At 40.8% G+C, this 16,538-nt stretch overlaps 1 protein-coding gene across 7 annotated transcripts in view; it reads left to right on the top strand.

Moving 5' to 3' along the window:
* Positions 1-3,990, top strand: part of PDLIM5 (PDZ and LIM domain 5) — a 174,943-nt gene extending 170,953 nt beyond the window's left edge. For 4 of the 7 annotated variants that reach the window (XM_063458633.1, XM_063458627.1, XM_063458626.1 and 1 more), the window contains one exon: positions 1,516-3,990. In XM_063458633.1, the coding sequence (XP_063314703.1) occupies positions 1,516-1,605 (90 nt within the window). In that variant the 3' untranslated portion in view covers positions 1,606-3,990. The remainder of the gene's footprint in view (positions 1-1,515) is intronic. The other 3 variants (XM_063458629.1, XM_063458628.1, XM_063458630.1) reach the window with 1 other exon arrangement.
* The last annotated feature ends 12,548 nt before the right edge of the window (positions 3,991-16,538 follow it).

Raw genomic sequence — 16,538 nt, 5'->3', positions numbered from 1 at the left:
ATATATTTGTATAACAATACAGAGCCCACTTAAAAAGACAATCTAGGCTACTGTTAACCCATTCATTTTTGAATTATATAGGTATGGCAATAAATAAAATTTACACTTGCATTTCAAGAGTTCTACATTTGCTTTAAATCTCTAGGATTTGAAGCTTTATTGGTGAGCTCAGGCCAGATAGAAATTCGGAAAAATTATAATGCCTACTTAACTTTCTATGGCAGTGCTTAGCTTCTCCCATTACTGTAGGTTGAGAGGAGAGCAGAAAGTGTAGACTTTTGGGGCAAAACTATTTATTATTATTTTTTTAAAATGTTGCTTACTATAGTGAAATTTTAGGTTTTAATATAAAGCTAAATTAAAGGATCTATCTAAGCACCATAATTACTACAACTTGGTATGTGGTTATGCTATATAGATTCTTTGGGCACCATTCAATGGTTTAATGTCAAATCATTTAGAAGTGATTTGTCAAAAATAGGGTCTCTAAATGGCACCCTCATCCTTATTGATAATGCATTATTAACACTTCCACTTTATCAATGTCAATTTCATCCAGTCTGGTCCACAGTGATTGGCTGAGAGTGGTTGTCCACGAGAACACTAACCACATCTCATAAACCCTATGACAGGAGTTTAACACTCATCAGTGATTTAGTTCGCATAAACATATAAATAAAACTTCTGCCTAAGCATTTAAAAGGCTTATTTTTATTTTCAAGAATGCAGATAGTCCTCACAGTATGCACACACGACTCTTTCATGCAAAAATATGAGAGAATCTGCTAGAAGAGGGGAAGGGTTGTATGTGTGCGGTCAGATTTATGGCCAGAGGGACATATAGCTTCACCTGTGGTGAACTTGTGTCATCAGTTTTTAAAAATGTTTGTAATTATGAGAGTAGGTAGATGGGACAGGGTGCTTCCTATACAATTACTTGTGCAAGGAGGATTGATTTTTTTGGTGCTTGCTGTTTCCCTTTAAGTTTAGAAAATGGTTTAAAAATGTTTATATGAATTACAAACTAGATAGCATTATATTCCAAATCCTCCTTAAAAGTCACAGACATTTGAAACAATAGAACAGACCATTGTTGCTTTTCAAACAAACATTCATTGTTGCGCACCTGCACTGAAAAAACCCACCCTCTAACAAAACATTGTCTAAGTACTTGCTAAGAAATGCAATTGCATTATGTATTCAATGGGAAATACAACAGCATGAAAGCTATAAGAAAGCCTATATGTTATTAAGATTTTCCAATTAAATTTGGAAATTAAACTTGTAAATTAAATTGTATTCCAGAGCTAAAAAAATTGGCTATAGTGATTCAAAGAATTACTAAGTAATGCCTAAACATTTCATTAAATTGTTTTGTTATTGTTGAGGCCAGTTAGACAGATTGAGTATAAGAGATCGGTTCATTAAGGCTAGCAATATTCTATTTCTTTTGAATGCATCTAAAATCTTAAAACTTTAACACAATTTTCTTATTTCTTTTTTTTTTTTTTAAAGGTATGCTGTGAGAGTTTGGAGGGACAAGCTTTCTTCTCTAAGAAAGACAAACCATTATGCAAGAAGCACGCCCATGCTGTGAATATCTGAGACCTTCTTTAGCTTCCCTGCATGATTCGGTGGCCTCTATAATTCAAAATCTTTCATGTTTGTAGTTAAGTAGCCTAAGATTAGAGTTTTTTGTATATTCAAATCACTTGCTGCTTAGGTGTTTGAATTTTTTGTTGCATTATGAAAACAATTAAAATAAATTATTAGTTAGGGTGACAAAGGTGTTCTATGCTTTGTGCAACACGCAATGTGCAGATCCTGAATTGAAAGTATGGCTATGGTGACATTCAGTCTCATAAAACATATATACATACATTGGGTAATGATTGTGAAAATTACTTACTGATATTCTTGGTTATGTGATTAAAAAAAATAATAATTTAAACTCGTCTACTTTTTAACATATTCCATTTCATAAGCTGGCTGATTAGCTTGTAACTGATCACACATCAAGGCTGAGTTTAGATTTAGAAATACACAGATGCATATCTATTTTAATTATAATTTGTAATGAGGCTCGTAAGATGTGATTTTATTTTTTTCATTTTAGAGGTTGCAAATATTAATGTTTATTAACAGAAAAAAGTGGCCAGAGTAGCTTTAATGATTACAAGACATGCACATTTACTGGAGAATTTCTGGTACTAGCATGTCAACACACTGTATAGAAATGTACCGGGGCACTTGGTATTGTAGGTCTAGTCATAGCTATAATTATTTTAGAATTAAATATTCTAAGGATGCATGTCAGCTAGGTCTATTGCATCCCATTATGTTTTAAGGTACAGATTGTGAAAATATATTTGCTTACATGTAATGCACATATTTATATATGGATATCACTGTTTTACAACCTGGTGTAAAAATTGTGCATTTTTTGTGTTTTAGTTTAAAGATCATACCAGATTTGCAATGTCTAGTGCCCCAGCTCTAGTAGGCTTCTTAGATTACAATACCATGAAAGGTGCAGTTTTTTACCCATGGGGTTATTCACTATAATGTGAATTTATGGAAATTCAAAGCAATTTTCAAGTGAATTTTAAATTTTAGGCCAAAATATCTGACTTGAAAAAACTATCAAGTGAGCTGTGGTTTATTTTTTTTTTCCATTTTTACCTAAAATAAAAATGATGCATTTTTTATGGAATTGTGAATCTGATGATTTCATTGCTGCACTGTTACTTTCACCAAAACTATATTGTGTTCATGTAGCACTTTTGGCTAGATTGATAATGCTACAAAATTAAGTGAATGTGGCAACCTGATATATTGGTTTGTGTGATGGCACTAAGATTTTTTTTGGATTTTTTCCCCTTATGCTTCCAACAAGCTCAAGTGTTTAGTAAATCTTTCAACAATCCACCTTAAAAAGGCATGTGGCATTTTCATGTACAATCTATTCTCACAGTGAATTTTGGCAGATTTAAGCTACTAGAAAATATTGCATATTTTTTTGTGGCCCGTAATGTTAACTACAGTTTATTTCCACAAAAACATGTATATAAAAGTTTTTGAAGTTCTATAGATGAAAATTTTGTCACTGGGCATTTAGCATGGGGCAGCATAGCATGATTGTATCCTTCTCAAGGTGTGGTACTGGAGTAAAACACAATTATTTTTGCACATGCTCCAAAGCAGTAATGTTTTCTTTCTTTATAATAAAAAGTTAATTGAGGTGTATAAAATTATAAAATAACACCGATTCTGATTGTGCTAATAATGAAAATGTAAAATGATTATAACTGCTGTGTATGACAGTATGATTTACCTGCAGACTTTACAAATCTGCAGGCAATGTCTTTTTTTTTCTATTATTTTCCTGAGTACTATTCACATCTGCTAAATCCTGCATACATTTTTTTGCTTTAGAATTTTTTGAGTGGACACAAAAATAGTTTCCCCTATGCTAATATCTACACATAAAACCAAAGTAGAAGCAAGGTGATCCGCATACAATGGTTAAGGTTACCTAACAGCAGGCAATAATAGATACAACCTATATGGTACAAAGATAAGAAATCATCATGGTATAGTATGTAAAAACTATTTAAATTAGTGAGATAACTTGGAACACTGACATATTTTAGAGCCAATCAAAATTTAGCTGTAAACTGTACAGGCATTTCATCAATCTCAAGTTGTTCCAAGTTAGCTCACTAATTTAAATACATTTTACATACTATACCATGATGGTTTCTTATCTTTGTACCTTATAGGTTTTATCTATTCTTGTCTGCTGTAAGGTAACCTATACCATTTTGTGCACAATCATCTTGTTTCTGTTTTGGTTTTATGTATGTATTAAGTGTTAAAGTGACATGAAACTTGGGTGATCTGTTAGCAGCACTGGGTTTTAGTTTATATCGTCTCTAATCCTTCAAATCTCTTTAACTGCTAATATCTACACATATCTAATATAATATATATATTTTAAATATTATTAAAATATCTTCATATATATGTTTCTTAGCTATAGTTCTTAATAATGTCTTCAATATAACCGTGTTTCATGCTTACCAACATTATTGAGGAAAAGAGGCTCAAGGAAGTGGATGTACCATAACGCAGGGAGCAGGATTGCGTGTCTGAAATCAGGGTGGATCATTCCATTCTGGACTGCCCAAGTGCAGTTGAAGAGCTCTGTGTGCTCAATTATAGGAGAGTATTTTGAATAGATTAGATAGACATAATGTGCAATTAATGTGTTTGTGCTGAGCTTATTGGCAACCTGATATTCTCAGAAGTAGGACAATAGGGAACAAACCTGGAACGGCATGGAATCTGAATTCAGGATTGGCCAACCAAACCCAGGACTCTTGTGAGTTATGTTATTGATTTCACTTAATTTCATTTTGTTATTAAAGGCTTACTCCAACATCCATGACCACTTCTGCTTTTTGAAGAGTTATTTGCACTTGAGTGCCGGGGCTAGTTACATCCCCGGTACATTTGACTCAGGCAGCCTTGAACTCTATTCTGCAAAAAAACAAGAGTGTAATGCACACACTAAAAAAGGGAGAATACTTCCTGCAGGGGCTCCAGAAAGGGAGGGTCGATTCCTGAAGACATCAAATGGAAGAAAAAAAAATTACAGGCACACCTGAGGTTTCTTCTAAAAGTCAGTCTTTTTTATTTGCAACAAAGAGGTGGAGATAAAGTTTCGGCTCTACTCTATTCCTTTATCAAGCCTTGCTAAAGGCTGAGAGAGGAGCCAAAATGTTGTTTCCACTTCCTTGTTTCAAATAAGTAAGACTGCCATTTAGAAATCTGAAGATGGTGTGCCTGGGTATTTCTTTTTCTTCCACTGGAGTTTTGTTCTGGACTGCCTTATGTTAATTCTGTGTATACTTTACATCTGCCATCAGTGCTCACTACCCACTGGCAGCAGACATAATCTGATTCTTCTCTTGCAGGCTCTGAAGTAGTTTGTCTCCCCTCCCTCCCTACCTGCACCTCTCTCACCTCCTGACCCCATGCATTCACTTTCTTTTAGACTTCCTCCCTCTCTCCCTCCTCTTATCGGCTGAGAGCGAACACATGCGTTCTGAGCTGGCTAAATGGCCAAGGCCTCTCTTTGAGAAGCCTTCGATTGGACTGTGCGTCAGCTGCCATTGCGTCAGGAGGGGGCGTGGAAAGCAGAGCTGGAAACTTCGCCCAGCACTGGATTTCACATAAGTCATTTTCTTTTAACATTATTTTTATTCTGTTCTGAAGGGGGGGGTGGGAGTGGGGACTAAGAATAATGCCCAGTAGGGCATTATTCATAAAAAAAAATAAAAAAATTATAAGGGTTGGAATATCTCTTTAAGTATAGTATTTTTCTTTTTCTGTATTATATTATATTGTCCCTCCAAACCCCTTGATAGGTAGGAGGTTAACCTATGCAAATGGAATAAAATATGAAATAGAAAGAAGTCCATGAGAGACTCTCATAAACCATCCTGTACGTGCCAATGTGGAATGGTTCCATGCTTTTATTGTGCAATGATATTAATTATCTTCTCAAGATGGCCATATTTAAACAAACTTTTTAGACAAAGTGTTTTTTATAATGTTATTGACCATGCTTTATTTTTAGAAGACATATTGCTTTAAAAAAAAAATCTTTAATCTTTTTGCACTATTTAAGTGTATTTATGAATTTTAGGATTTAGATGAAAACAGGATTTTTCAATAAATGCAGTTTTTTATATTTTTTTTTTTACAAATTAAATCCAGATTGCAAGATGAAGGCAAACTTAGCTGATATGGAGAAATTATCAAACTCACTGCTTTAAATATTTTTATCCTTGATTGCGCCATCCAGATTTAATTCCCTAATGTGTTTAGTGAATACATATTATCTTCTGCAACACCCTCAGCAGCTTCTGGTGCTTCATCTGTAAGGAGCCAAACTAGCACTGTACTCTATGTCATAGAAAGAGCCTTTTCCCCCTCTGCCGACAGCTGAGGACTTAACAAGGCTTAACAAAATTAACTCTGTCTCTTGTCATGTCGTAAAAATACACACGACAAAGTAGTCCCTACTTTGCGCTATGATATCTTTTGACACTTCCGTGCTCCAGCATTTCCATCACATTCCCGCTGTGGTCAATGTTATTTGTATTGTATGATCTGGCAGCCTGGCAAACAATATACATATATTTGTAAATAGTATGACCTATAACCATCTTTAGTAAACTGCTGGGTTGAGCAAAAAAAAAATAAAAGTGACGGTTCCTCTTTAAAACCAGTGTTGTTTTGGTTATAAAATAATTTATTTTTTTGGGCTGAAAAATCACTGAATTCTTTTTTAACTATGCATTTTTTTTTAGTTTATTAACGATCTGTAAAGTATTTTATTTAGTAATAGTTTCACATATTCTGTATTTCACAAAAGCACATAAAATTATATTAATGTAGTTCTATAGAATATTTTTTATTTATTATTTGTATGGGATCATCAGGTAAGATGGAGTCATTTATTGCACCTTTTACAATTGCGTGGGGTACTTTAAACACAACAGCTTAAAGGGTTTAACACTTACCTAGGTCCCCTAGATGCCTCCAGTCCATCCCCATCTTCAGATATTACTAAAGCTTAGGTCCCCCTTTCTGCATTAGTTACAGCAATAGATGACAAAACAAATAAATCAAATGTGGAAAGGCAACTGCTTTAAGAATATCAGAGAAGTGTTAAACTATTTCAAAATGGTGCAGCTACGTATTGTGGAATGGTGCCAAATTAGTCCTGCTATCAAAACCACTCCATGAGTGATTATGTTGCTGAGGCTGAAACTTGCAAAGAGATTTAAAAAAGTCATAATTTACAGAGCTGACTCATAATGTTTTACTAAGTTTTCATGTTTTTATTATGCAGGAATTTTTTGATCTGTTTTCTTTTTTTTAAATGTGTTCTTCTAAGTATGTGGATAAAAAAAAGGATTATTATGCACAATTCATCAAATTATGTAAGCTATATTGTAATTTCTTTGGTGGAGGGGTCCACTTATTTTGTATGCTTTGAGTTGAAAATAAAACCATAGGCTTTGTCACTGAATATTTTTTTAGCATAGCTATCATAAGGAAGTGCCTTTAAGTGTACCTGTCATTTTCTAAAATTATTTCACAATTCAGTGTCATCCGTGTTCTGATTTGCATTATGTGGACAGTCCCCTTACATCTCACTTATTTATGTTTAGTAAAAAATGTCATTGTATTTTTTTGTTTGTTTCTGATTCATATTTGACCCTGTATGGAAATATATTTTCCTAATATATAATAATATAAGTTCCTAATGCCTTTTTTTTTTCCTGTCGTATAACTGTATGACATTCTGTTTAATAAATAGATAGATCCATAATTCATGTTGTGTATTACACTGCATATTTATTGTCTTGTTTTCAAAGAATGCACATTAAAATAAAATCTCTGGCTGCCCAGCTGACACAGATTGCTTTGTGGCACTCGCCCCCCAATGAACGGAAATGGGTGGAGATAGAATCACGAATGATGGGTGCGGATCTCCCCCAGTTCGTGATGTGGGTCCCTAGGGAACACAGACCTCTGATAAGGGTTACATGCCCGACAATTTTGAACTCCCTCAGACTATGGGACTCCTATGGACCTAAATTTAGATTGACGTATTTTCCATCACCCCTTATGCCGATACTACGCAACAGAGCGTTTGCAGGGCAAGTAGTAAGAGAACTACGGATACAGGGATCTTTATTCATATCCAATAGGAAACGCGACTTGTAATGCACACATGTGTCAGCTTATACCGACATCACTTCTATAGCTAACTAAGTACCTGTATTTCGGTTTGGACACATTACTTAACAATGTACATTCATATTTGACCAGCCACGAAAAGTTTACTATACAACGTTATTTGCTATAAAAAGTTTGTCTTGGTCTTATCGACCTGCATAACTGTAGTGCACAGCAAATATATAGAATATACCTGGTAAACGACAGAGGCACATGGTTACTGCTGGATTTGAACTAGCTTGCTGAGAATACGAGTCGGTTTTGGTATGAATATGGTATTAATGATAATCAAAGTTATTACGTTTGATGCCAATGTATCTGTTTTTCGGTTCCAACATAACTGTGAAATGTGCATCTACGCCACGCCTGTCCTGAGTCCGCTACTGTATAATGTTGCATGTTACATGAAATATGTACGGGCTTTGTTGGATTGTGATTTTGCAATGCACAACTAAAAATAAAGAATTTTTAAAAATAAATAAAATAAAATAGCTAATTAACACTGTGTTCTCTGGATAATTAGTGTAGTTCCATCTAATTATAATAGTGTCTATTATTTTCTATGAATAATTCTGAACTCAAAGGGTCTTGTATATAAATCATTAAAGAGAAGGTATTTAAAGTATTAGTAGGATGCAAAGTGATGCTAATGTCAGACTAAAGGCATAAAGGATTGAGGATTGTTGCTCGGATAAGACATTGAGGTTAGGGTTTGGGCTAGGGGTTTGGGCAAGCATTTGGCATTGAGGATACACTTTAAGTTATGTACCAGGGTTAGGAATTAACAGTTTTTAACCATAAAATGGTTAGAATTTGGCATTAAAGATATGTGTGAGGCATTGGCAAGAGACAGAGCGTCAGATAATTCTAACACATTACACAGGGTATTTTGATTCTTTAATTAAAATAAAATCTTGACAATTTCTCAAAATTTACACATTAACATGTTTTCTTCCTTGCTTCTACTCATTTAGAATGATTACAAATTCATATTTCATTTGAAGAATGCTTTTGGAAACAGAGTTTTTGAATTTTAGTACTTCATATTTTTTTACCTTTGTATTTGCATTTAAAGTAGAACACATTCCCTTTTTTATGTCATCATGATTTATTTTTGGCTATCATCTTGTTGGAGAAATGGGAGACAGTCAGACAGTCATACGTTGACAAAATTAAGTGTTTTATTCTGCTAATTGCTCATTTTTTGTGTGTAAAAATATGCTAAATGTTACTTTACATGGCTTGTTTGCATCACTGGCAATATCAAACTGCTTGGAAGCCTATATGAACAACTCTTTAGGAATGATGCCAATGACACAATAATGATTTGCTTTAGCCTGGTCCTGAAGTACCTAAATTAATTTCAACAGCCAATGTGTGATTCCTTCATTGTATGATTGTTTGCCATGAAACCACAGAACCATAAAACAAAGTTGACTTGTGTTAATTTTCACTGAAATTGATTGATGTTTGATTTGTACCATAAAAGGCATGTTCTGTTAAATAATTTACTCATATATATCAATCTGTGTTTGTGTCTTAGCCAGCACCAATAACATATTTTGTGCTCTTTTCTGGATTACTTAAACTTTTAAATGTGGTGATTTTAATTTACTTGTGGAGGTCAGTGTGGAAACAGGGTGAAAGCCATTTCAATAAAAAAAAATGATATAACAACTTTGTCAGTAATGTATTATTTTTTTTTATTATTAATTGCCATGTGTTTCTGATGTAACTGTACTTAGTACAACTGAATCTTTGTTTTAGAACAGGGGTCAGCAACCTATGGTACGTGTGCCATGCATGGCACTCGAGGTGCCTTTGCACAGCACTCAGGCCTGCTAGACCCAAACAGGCTCTGGCCTATCAGAGTCCCAGTGGGACTTCAGATATCTGTTAGTGCACCCAAGCAGTAATTGCAGGTGGTGACGGACAAGGGAATCCACACTGGAGTAGAGCAACCGGCAGCAGGTATCACAACCCTTTACCTGTACATGGCCAGCCCAGTCCCCCCTGAACCCCAAGAAAGCCAGCCACACTGCTAGATATACACAGAGCTGCAGAGCCTCATACAAATAAAAGAAACAGCCCACACACAAACACACAGACCCCACAAACAGAACACCACTGACAATCCCCGCATACACAACCTTTCAAGCAGTCTCTCAAATGCAATACCACAAGCACAACCACACATACACACTCCACCAAACACACAATGTGATCTATCATCCAGACACACAAATCCATACGCAGCCCACATTCATAGGTATCATACACAATACCACAACACCTCATGAGCATATATAATATAACAGCACGCCAAGGGAGTTCAAGATCTTGTTTTGGCACAGTTCTACTAAAAGGTTGCCTACCTCCGTTTTAGAATGTGAATTTGTTTTACATTAATTGCCTTTGATGCCTTTAGTATAACAAAATGGTATTATGTGTGAACCATTATGGTGTAAATACTGATCACTAACCAGTTTAGCTATGGTTGTTGAATGGATATATGTGTATTTTTCCCTTCTCTCCAAATCATGTACACACAGCACTGCCATTATAAATCTAGGGGTTGCTTAAAAAGTGATTGAACAGCTCCCCATCAAATTTTGACACAGTGCCAGACATACACTCACACTAAGATATATATATATATATATATATATATATATATTTTTTATCCCTAGACAAACAAACATATATTTGACACATGTCCTGGTGCAAGCATTGTTGACCACTCAGGTGAAGAAGCATCCCCCACCCCAAAAGACAATGTATATTCTCCTGTGTGTCTTTCATCCCTCATTTTTAATGTCTTGCCCTCTTTTGTGTTTCTTATCCCATCTTTTGAACGTCTTATCCCTTTTTGTGTATGTTAACCCTCTTTTCTTTCTTACATCCCTTTTTTATATGTGGAGATGATGATTGACCAGCGCTGTGTTTGACTTATGCTGGCTCTGCCCCTGACCTGCCTCCTTCACAGTCTCAGCCAATCCTATGGGGAAGCATTGTGATGTCAGCAGGCAGCTGGCTGTTCTGAGGCAAACAGGGACAAAACCAGCAGCTTCAGGTTTGAATACAAGTAAGATGTTACTATATTTAGGGAGGCAAGAGGGGGCCAGGGGACTAGATGGTGGTTTTAACACTATAAGGTCAGAAATATATGTGTTTCTGACCTTTATAGTGTTCCTATAAATTGCTTCCATATATATTGAATACACCATATATTACAACGATACATAATGTATTCAATGTAAAATATACACATATATGTTCCAGCGCTGCAATTTACGAGCTTCATGGGTGTGAGTATTCCTTTTACAACCACCTCCGGGCTGTCCTCCACTCTTCCTCTGGTCTTCGGCATGCCAAGGCATTGACTAAGAGCAAGGAATACAGCCTAGTTTTACCTAGGTTTTTCTATTATGTAGGGGTAGGCAAAGTTCGGCATTTCAGATCTGTTGGGCTGCATCTCCCATGGCGCTGTTCTATGCTTGCAGAGTATCGGGAGCTGTAGTCCACAACATCTGGAGTGCTGAAGGTTGCATACCCCGACTAATCTATACATTTGCTAGCAAAATTGGTAGCTCAAAGTATAGATAGAATTTTATGCACAATCAAATGAGCATAAGCTGTTTGAGGCATGATGGATTCCTTTAAATCCATCATGCCCTTTAAATCCTTTTTATTTTGAACAAGGATCATATCTCAAAGCATCTTTAGATGACACCACTCCCTCCTTTCTTGTAGTGGAGTACTTGAGGTTCAAAGTACAGCACTCTCATAACTGAGGAGGGAGAAAGTCTGTTCATAGAGTATGTGAGCACTTAAATGCATTAAGTACATTCTGCTGGTATTTTGAAAAGCAGCATTCCAAAAAACATCAATTGCTTTCTTACAATTACGCATACATAGGATAATGTTTACTCATCTATTTTGTCACAGCTAATGTTTGTTGCAAAAATAAAATCCTGTTTTCAAGCTTGTGTTTCTGATCCTGTATAAAGTATTGCAAAACTAGTAATTTGATATCCTATAATATTTCTTTAAGCCCTTTGTGTCTGGCACTACCCCTGTAAGCTGCTATTACTAATGCCCGTGCCATTGTAATCAGTTACCAACTGCCAGTGAGGAAACAGCATGTTTTGGCATTTGGGCACTGTGAATTCCTGTTACAGTGTTCAGATGCCTGTCAACCCACAGTTCAGGACTGTGGAGAGGCTCTGTACCTTCTGCACACTGCAGTCAGTGTATAGTGGACTATAGGCAGACTAACTCACAATGAGGCAGACCAGCTGTACTGCCTGAGAGGCTCAAGCTGAGTGATCACCCTGCGCTATTGAAATCAGTTGTATACAGGACCGGTGCTAGGATTTTTAGTTACACAGGCGAAGATGCATTTTGGTGCCCCCCCCCACCCTCGTTTAAAATAAGGTTCATACAAACACAGAAATAATCATACAGAGACATACAGACACAGACAGAGACATACATGCATACAGAGACATGCAGGCATATAAAGACATACATACAGAGGCATACCGTCATACAGACACATACATACATAGACATACAGAAACATACATACAGAGACATCCAGGCATACAGACACATACACGCATACAGAGACATACCGTCATACAGACACATACATATATACAGGTATACAGAGACATACAGGCATACAGACACATACGTACAAAGACATACAGGCATACGGACACATACATTTGTACATACAGAGACATACAGGCATACAGAAACATACAGACAAAGACATACAGGCATACAGAGACCTACATACATACATACAGAGACATACATACATACATACATACATACAGAGACATACATACATACATACAGAGACATACACAATTACATACTTACATCAGTTCAATCTTGTCCCCTGGATGCATGCTGTCTGGCTCCTTGGAGTCCTGTCCTGCATCGCAGCCCCATCACTGGGCGCCAGCCGCGATGTGTGGTACACAGGGAGCAGGGATATGATGTCATTCATATCCTCGCCCCCTCCACACAGCCTTCGGCAGACACCAGGGTAGGTGTAGTGGCGTACACATGACCCATGGGGCCCCAGTGCGCAAATTGATCCGTGCCCCCCCCCTCTCACGCTTACTCTGCGCGGGCCTGGGCCGCAACACATGGCGGCGGGCACCTGGTCGCAGGGGTTGCAGGGCTGTGACCCCTGCGACCGCGGTATGTACGCCAGTGCATGCAGATGCACACACAATTAAAGGACCACTACAGACACCCAGATCACATCAGCTCAATTAAGTGGTCTGGGTGTCAGGTCCCTCTAGTTTTAACCCTGCAGCTGAAAACATAGCAGTTTCAGAGAAACTGCTATGTTTCACCGAGGGTTAATCCAGCCTCTAGTGGATGTCTCACTGACAGCCGCTAGAGCAGGGCCGGTGCAAGGATTTTTGCCGCCCTAGGCAAAAACAATTTTGCCGCCCCCCCCCCATATGTCCAGCCCACCATGTGACATCACAATGCCCCGCCCATATGCTCTGCCATATGGGCCAACGCCAGTCTTCACAAAGTGTCTTTTATCTGAAAAGACAGTGTGTTTACATTAAAAAGCATACAAGCACAGGCTATAGACACCAGAACCACTACATTATGCTGTAGTGCTTCTGGTGACTATAGTATCCATTTAATGTGAGGTAAATTAGAGATTAGTGCCACTAATAATATATTGGATTGCCTACTTACCACCAGATGAGGACAAGAGGCTGATGATGGGCTCAGTCTGGCTCCACAGGTCTGGTGTAGAAGAGGCTCTCTGGAGACTGTTTTTAACAGTGCTCACAACAATTAACGAACAGGAAGCAGCTCCATTTTTTTAGGGCCCCTTACACAGCTCAAGGTCTGGGCCCCCAGGGGGCATACGCCTACAATGCCCACCCATAAATCCACCTACATGGCCCATCCATGAGTTGGGGATTTTTTATGTGTGCAATTTGTGTAAGGGATGTAGTGTGTTTATATGGGATGTAGTGTGTGTTTGCGTGTAAGGAATGCATTGTATGTTTCTGTGTGTGTGTGTGTGTGTGTGTGTGTGTGTGTGTGTGTGTAAGGGGTGCAAGGTTTGTTTCTGTGTATGTAATTGAATGCAATGCGTGTCTGTAAGGGGTGCATTAATTATGTAAGAGAACGTAAGGGATGTATTGTGTGTGAGTAGGAATGCATTGTAGGTTTTTGTGTGTGTGTGTGTGTGTGTGTCACTTAGTGCTCTCCCTTGGCCCCCTGTCCCTCTGCAGTCCCCCCTTGGTGGTCTTCTCACTCCCCTCTCCCCCCTTAGTGGTCCTCCCTCTCCCAAACCCCTTAGTGGTCCTTCCTCTCTCAAACCCCTTAGTAGACCTTCCCCTACTCCCACCAACCCCTTAGTGGTAATCCCCCCCCCCCTTAGTGGTCCTTACCCTCCTTCCCTCTCCTTAGTAGTCCTCCCTCCTTACCCCCCTTTGGTGGTCCTTCCCCCCCTTAGTGGTCCTCCCTCTCCCAAACACCTAGTGGACCTCCCCTCCTCCTCCCTCAGTGGTCCTTACCTTCCCACCCCCGTTCCCCCTGTGTTCCTTCACCCCCCTCCCCCAGTGGTCCTTACCCTCCCCTCCCCTAGTGGTCCTTCCTCCCTCCTCCCCTCCCGTAGTAGTCCTTACCCTCCCTCCCCTAGTGGTCCTTCCTCCCCCTCCTCTAGTGGTCCTTACTCTCCCCTCCCCTAGTGGTCCTTACCCCCCCCCTTCAGTGGTTCTTACCCCCCTGGTCCTTACCCACCCCCAGGGGTCATTCTCCACCCCCTCCCTCCCCTAGTGGTCCTTATCCTCCCTCCCCTCCGCTAGTGGTCCTTACCGCCCCCTCATGGTCCTTAACCCCCCCCCCAGTGGTCCTTACCCACCCCAGTGGTCCTTATCCACCCCCTCCCTCCCCTAGTGGTCCTTATCCCCCCTCTCCCTCCCTCCCCTAGTGGTCCTTATCCTCCCTCCCCTCCCCTAGTGGTCCTTTCCCCCCCTCATGGTCCTTACCCCCCCCCCAGTGGTCCTTACCCCCCTGGTCCTTAGCCCCCCTGGTCCTTACCCACCCCCAGTGGTCCTTACCTTCCTCCCCTCCCCTAGTGGTCCTTTCCCCCCCTCATGGTCCTTATCCCCCCCCTGGTCCTTACCCCCCCCCCCCGGTCCTTACTCACCCCCAGTGGTCCGTATCCCCCCTCTCCCTCCCTCCCCTAGTGGTCCTTATCCTCCCTCCCCTCCCCTAGTGGTCCTTTCCCCCCCTCATGGTCCTTACCCCCCCCCCCCAGTGGTCCTTACCCCCCTGGTCCTTACCCATCCCCAGTGGTCCTTTCCCCCCCTCATGGTCCTTATCCCCCCCCCCTGGTCCTTATCCCCCCCCCTGGTCCTTATCCCCCCTCTCCCTCCCTCCCCTAGTGGTCCGTTATTCCCCCCCCCCTCCCCTAGTGGTCCGTTATCCCCCCCCCCTCCCCTCCCCTAGTGGTCCGTTATTCCCCCCTCCTCCCCTCCCCTAGTGGTCCGTTATTCCCCCCTCCCATAGTGGTCCGTTATCCCCCCCCCCCTCCCCTAGTGGTCCGTTATCCCCCCCCCTAGTGGTTCGTTATCCCCCCCCCTAGTGGTCCGTTATTCCCCCCTCCCATAGTGGTCCGTTATTCCCCCCTCCTCTAGTGGTCCGTTATTCCCCCCCACCCCCCCTCCCCTAGTGGTCCGTTATTCCCCCCTCCCATAGTGGTCCGTTATTCCCCCCTCCTCTAGTGGTCCGTTATTCCCCCCCACCCCCCCCTCCCATAGTGGTCCGTTATTCCCCCCTCCTCTAGTGGTCCGTTATTCCCCCCCATCCCCCCTCACCCCCTCCCATAGTGGTCCGTTATTCCCCACCCACCCCCCTCCCATAATGGTCCTTACCCTCCCCTCCTGCCCATTTAGCGTGGCCGGGCGGCGCGGAACCAGGGACAGGAACCTCTGTTTCCTGTACCCGGCCGCCGGCGGACTGACAGGAAGTGCTCACTCAGTGAGCGCTTCCCTTCAGTCCGCCGGCGGCCGGGAACAGGAAACAGAGGTTCCTGTCCCTGGTTCCGCGCCGCCCGGCACGCTACATGGAGAGACCGGCAGGAGGGAGCGCTCTGCGCTTCCCTCCTGCCGGTCACTGAAACCCGGCCGCCCTCCATGCAGCAGTGCTGCGCCGCCTGGGGCTTGTTAAAGTGCTCAGGCGGCGCAGCATGAGGAGGCGCACCGGGGACAGGGATCCGGCGCCCCCTGATAAGTTGCGCCCTAGGCGGCTGCCTAGGTCGCCTTACAGGTGGCGCCGGCCCTGCGCTAGAGGAGCTTCCGCTATTCTAAAACACTGAACGTCCATAGGAAAGCATTGAGTAATGCTTTCCTATGGGTGGTTTGAATGCGTGCGCGGCAAGAGCATTCGGAGCTGAGAGGCGGAGGGATCCCCAGCGCCAAGGGAGTCCGGCGCTAGACAAAGGTAAGTGCTGAAGACACACACACACTCTCACGAACAGATGCATACACACCAGCTAACAGACACACACATTTACTGACAGACACACTCAGCAACAGACATACATACACACTCACTTACAAAACATACACTCTCACTGACAAACACACACTCACTAACAGACATCAAACAGACTCACTAATACACACACAAACACACTCAGTAAGAGACACACAGTAACA

The sequence above is a fragment of the Pelobates fuscus genome, chromosome 6 (assembly GCF_036172605.1).
Source record: "Pelobates fuscus isolate aPelFus1 chromosome 6, aPelFus1.pri, whole genome shotgun sequence".
Lineage (NCBI taxonomy): Eukaryota > Metazoa > Chordata > Amphibia > Anura > Pelobatidae > Pelobates > Pelobates fuscus.
This window is presented reverse-complemented; position numbering and strand designations above follow the sequence as displayed.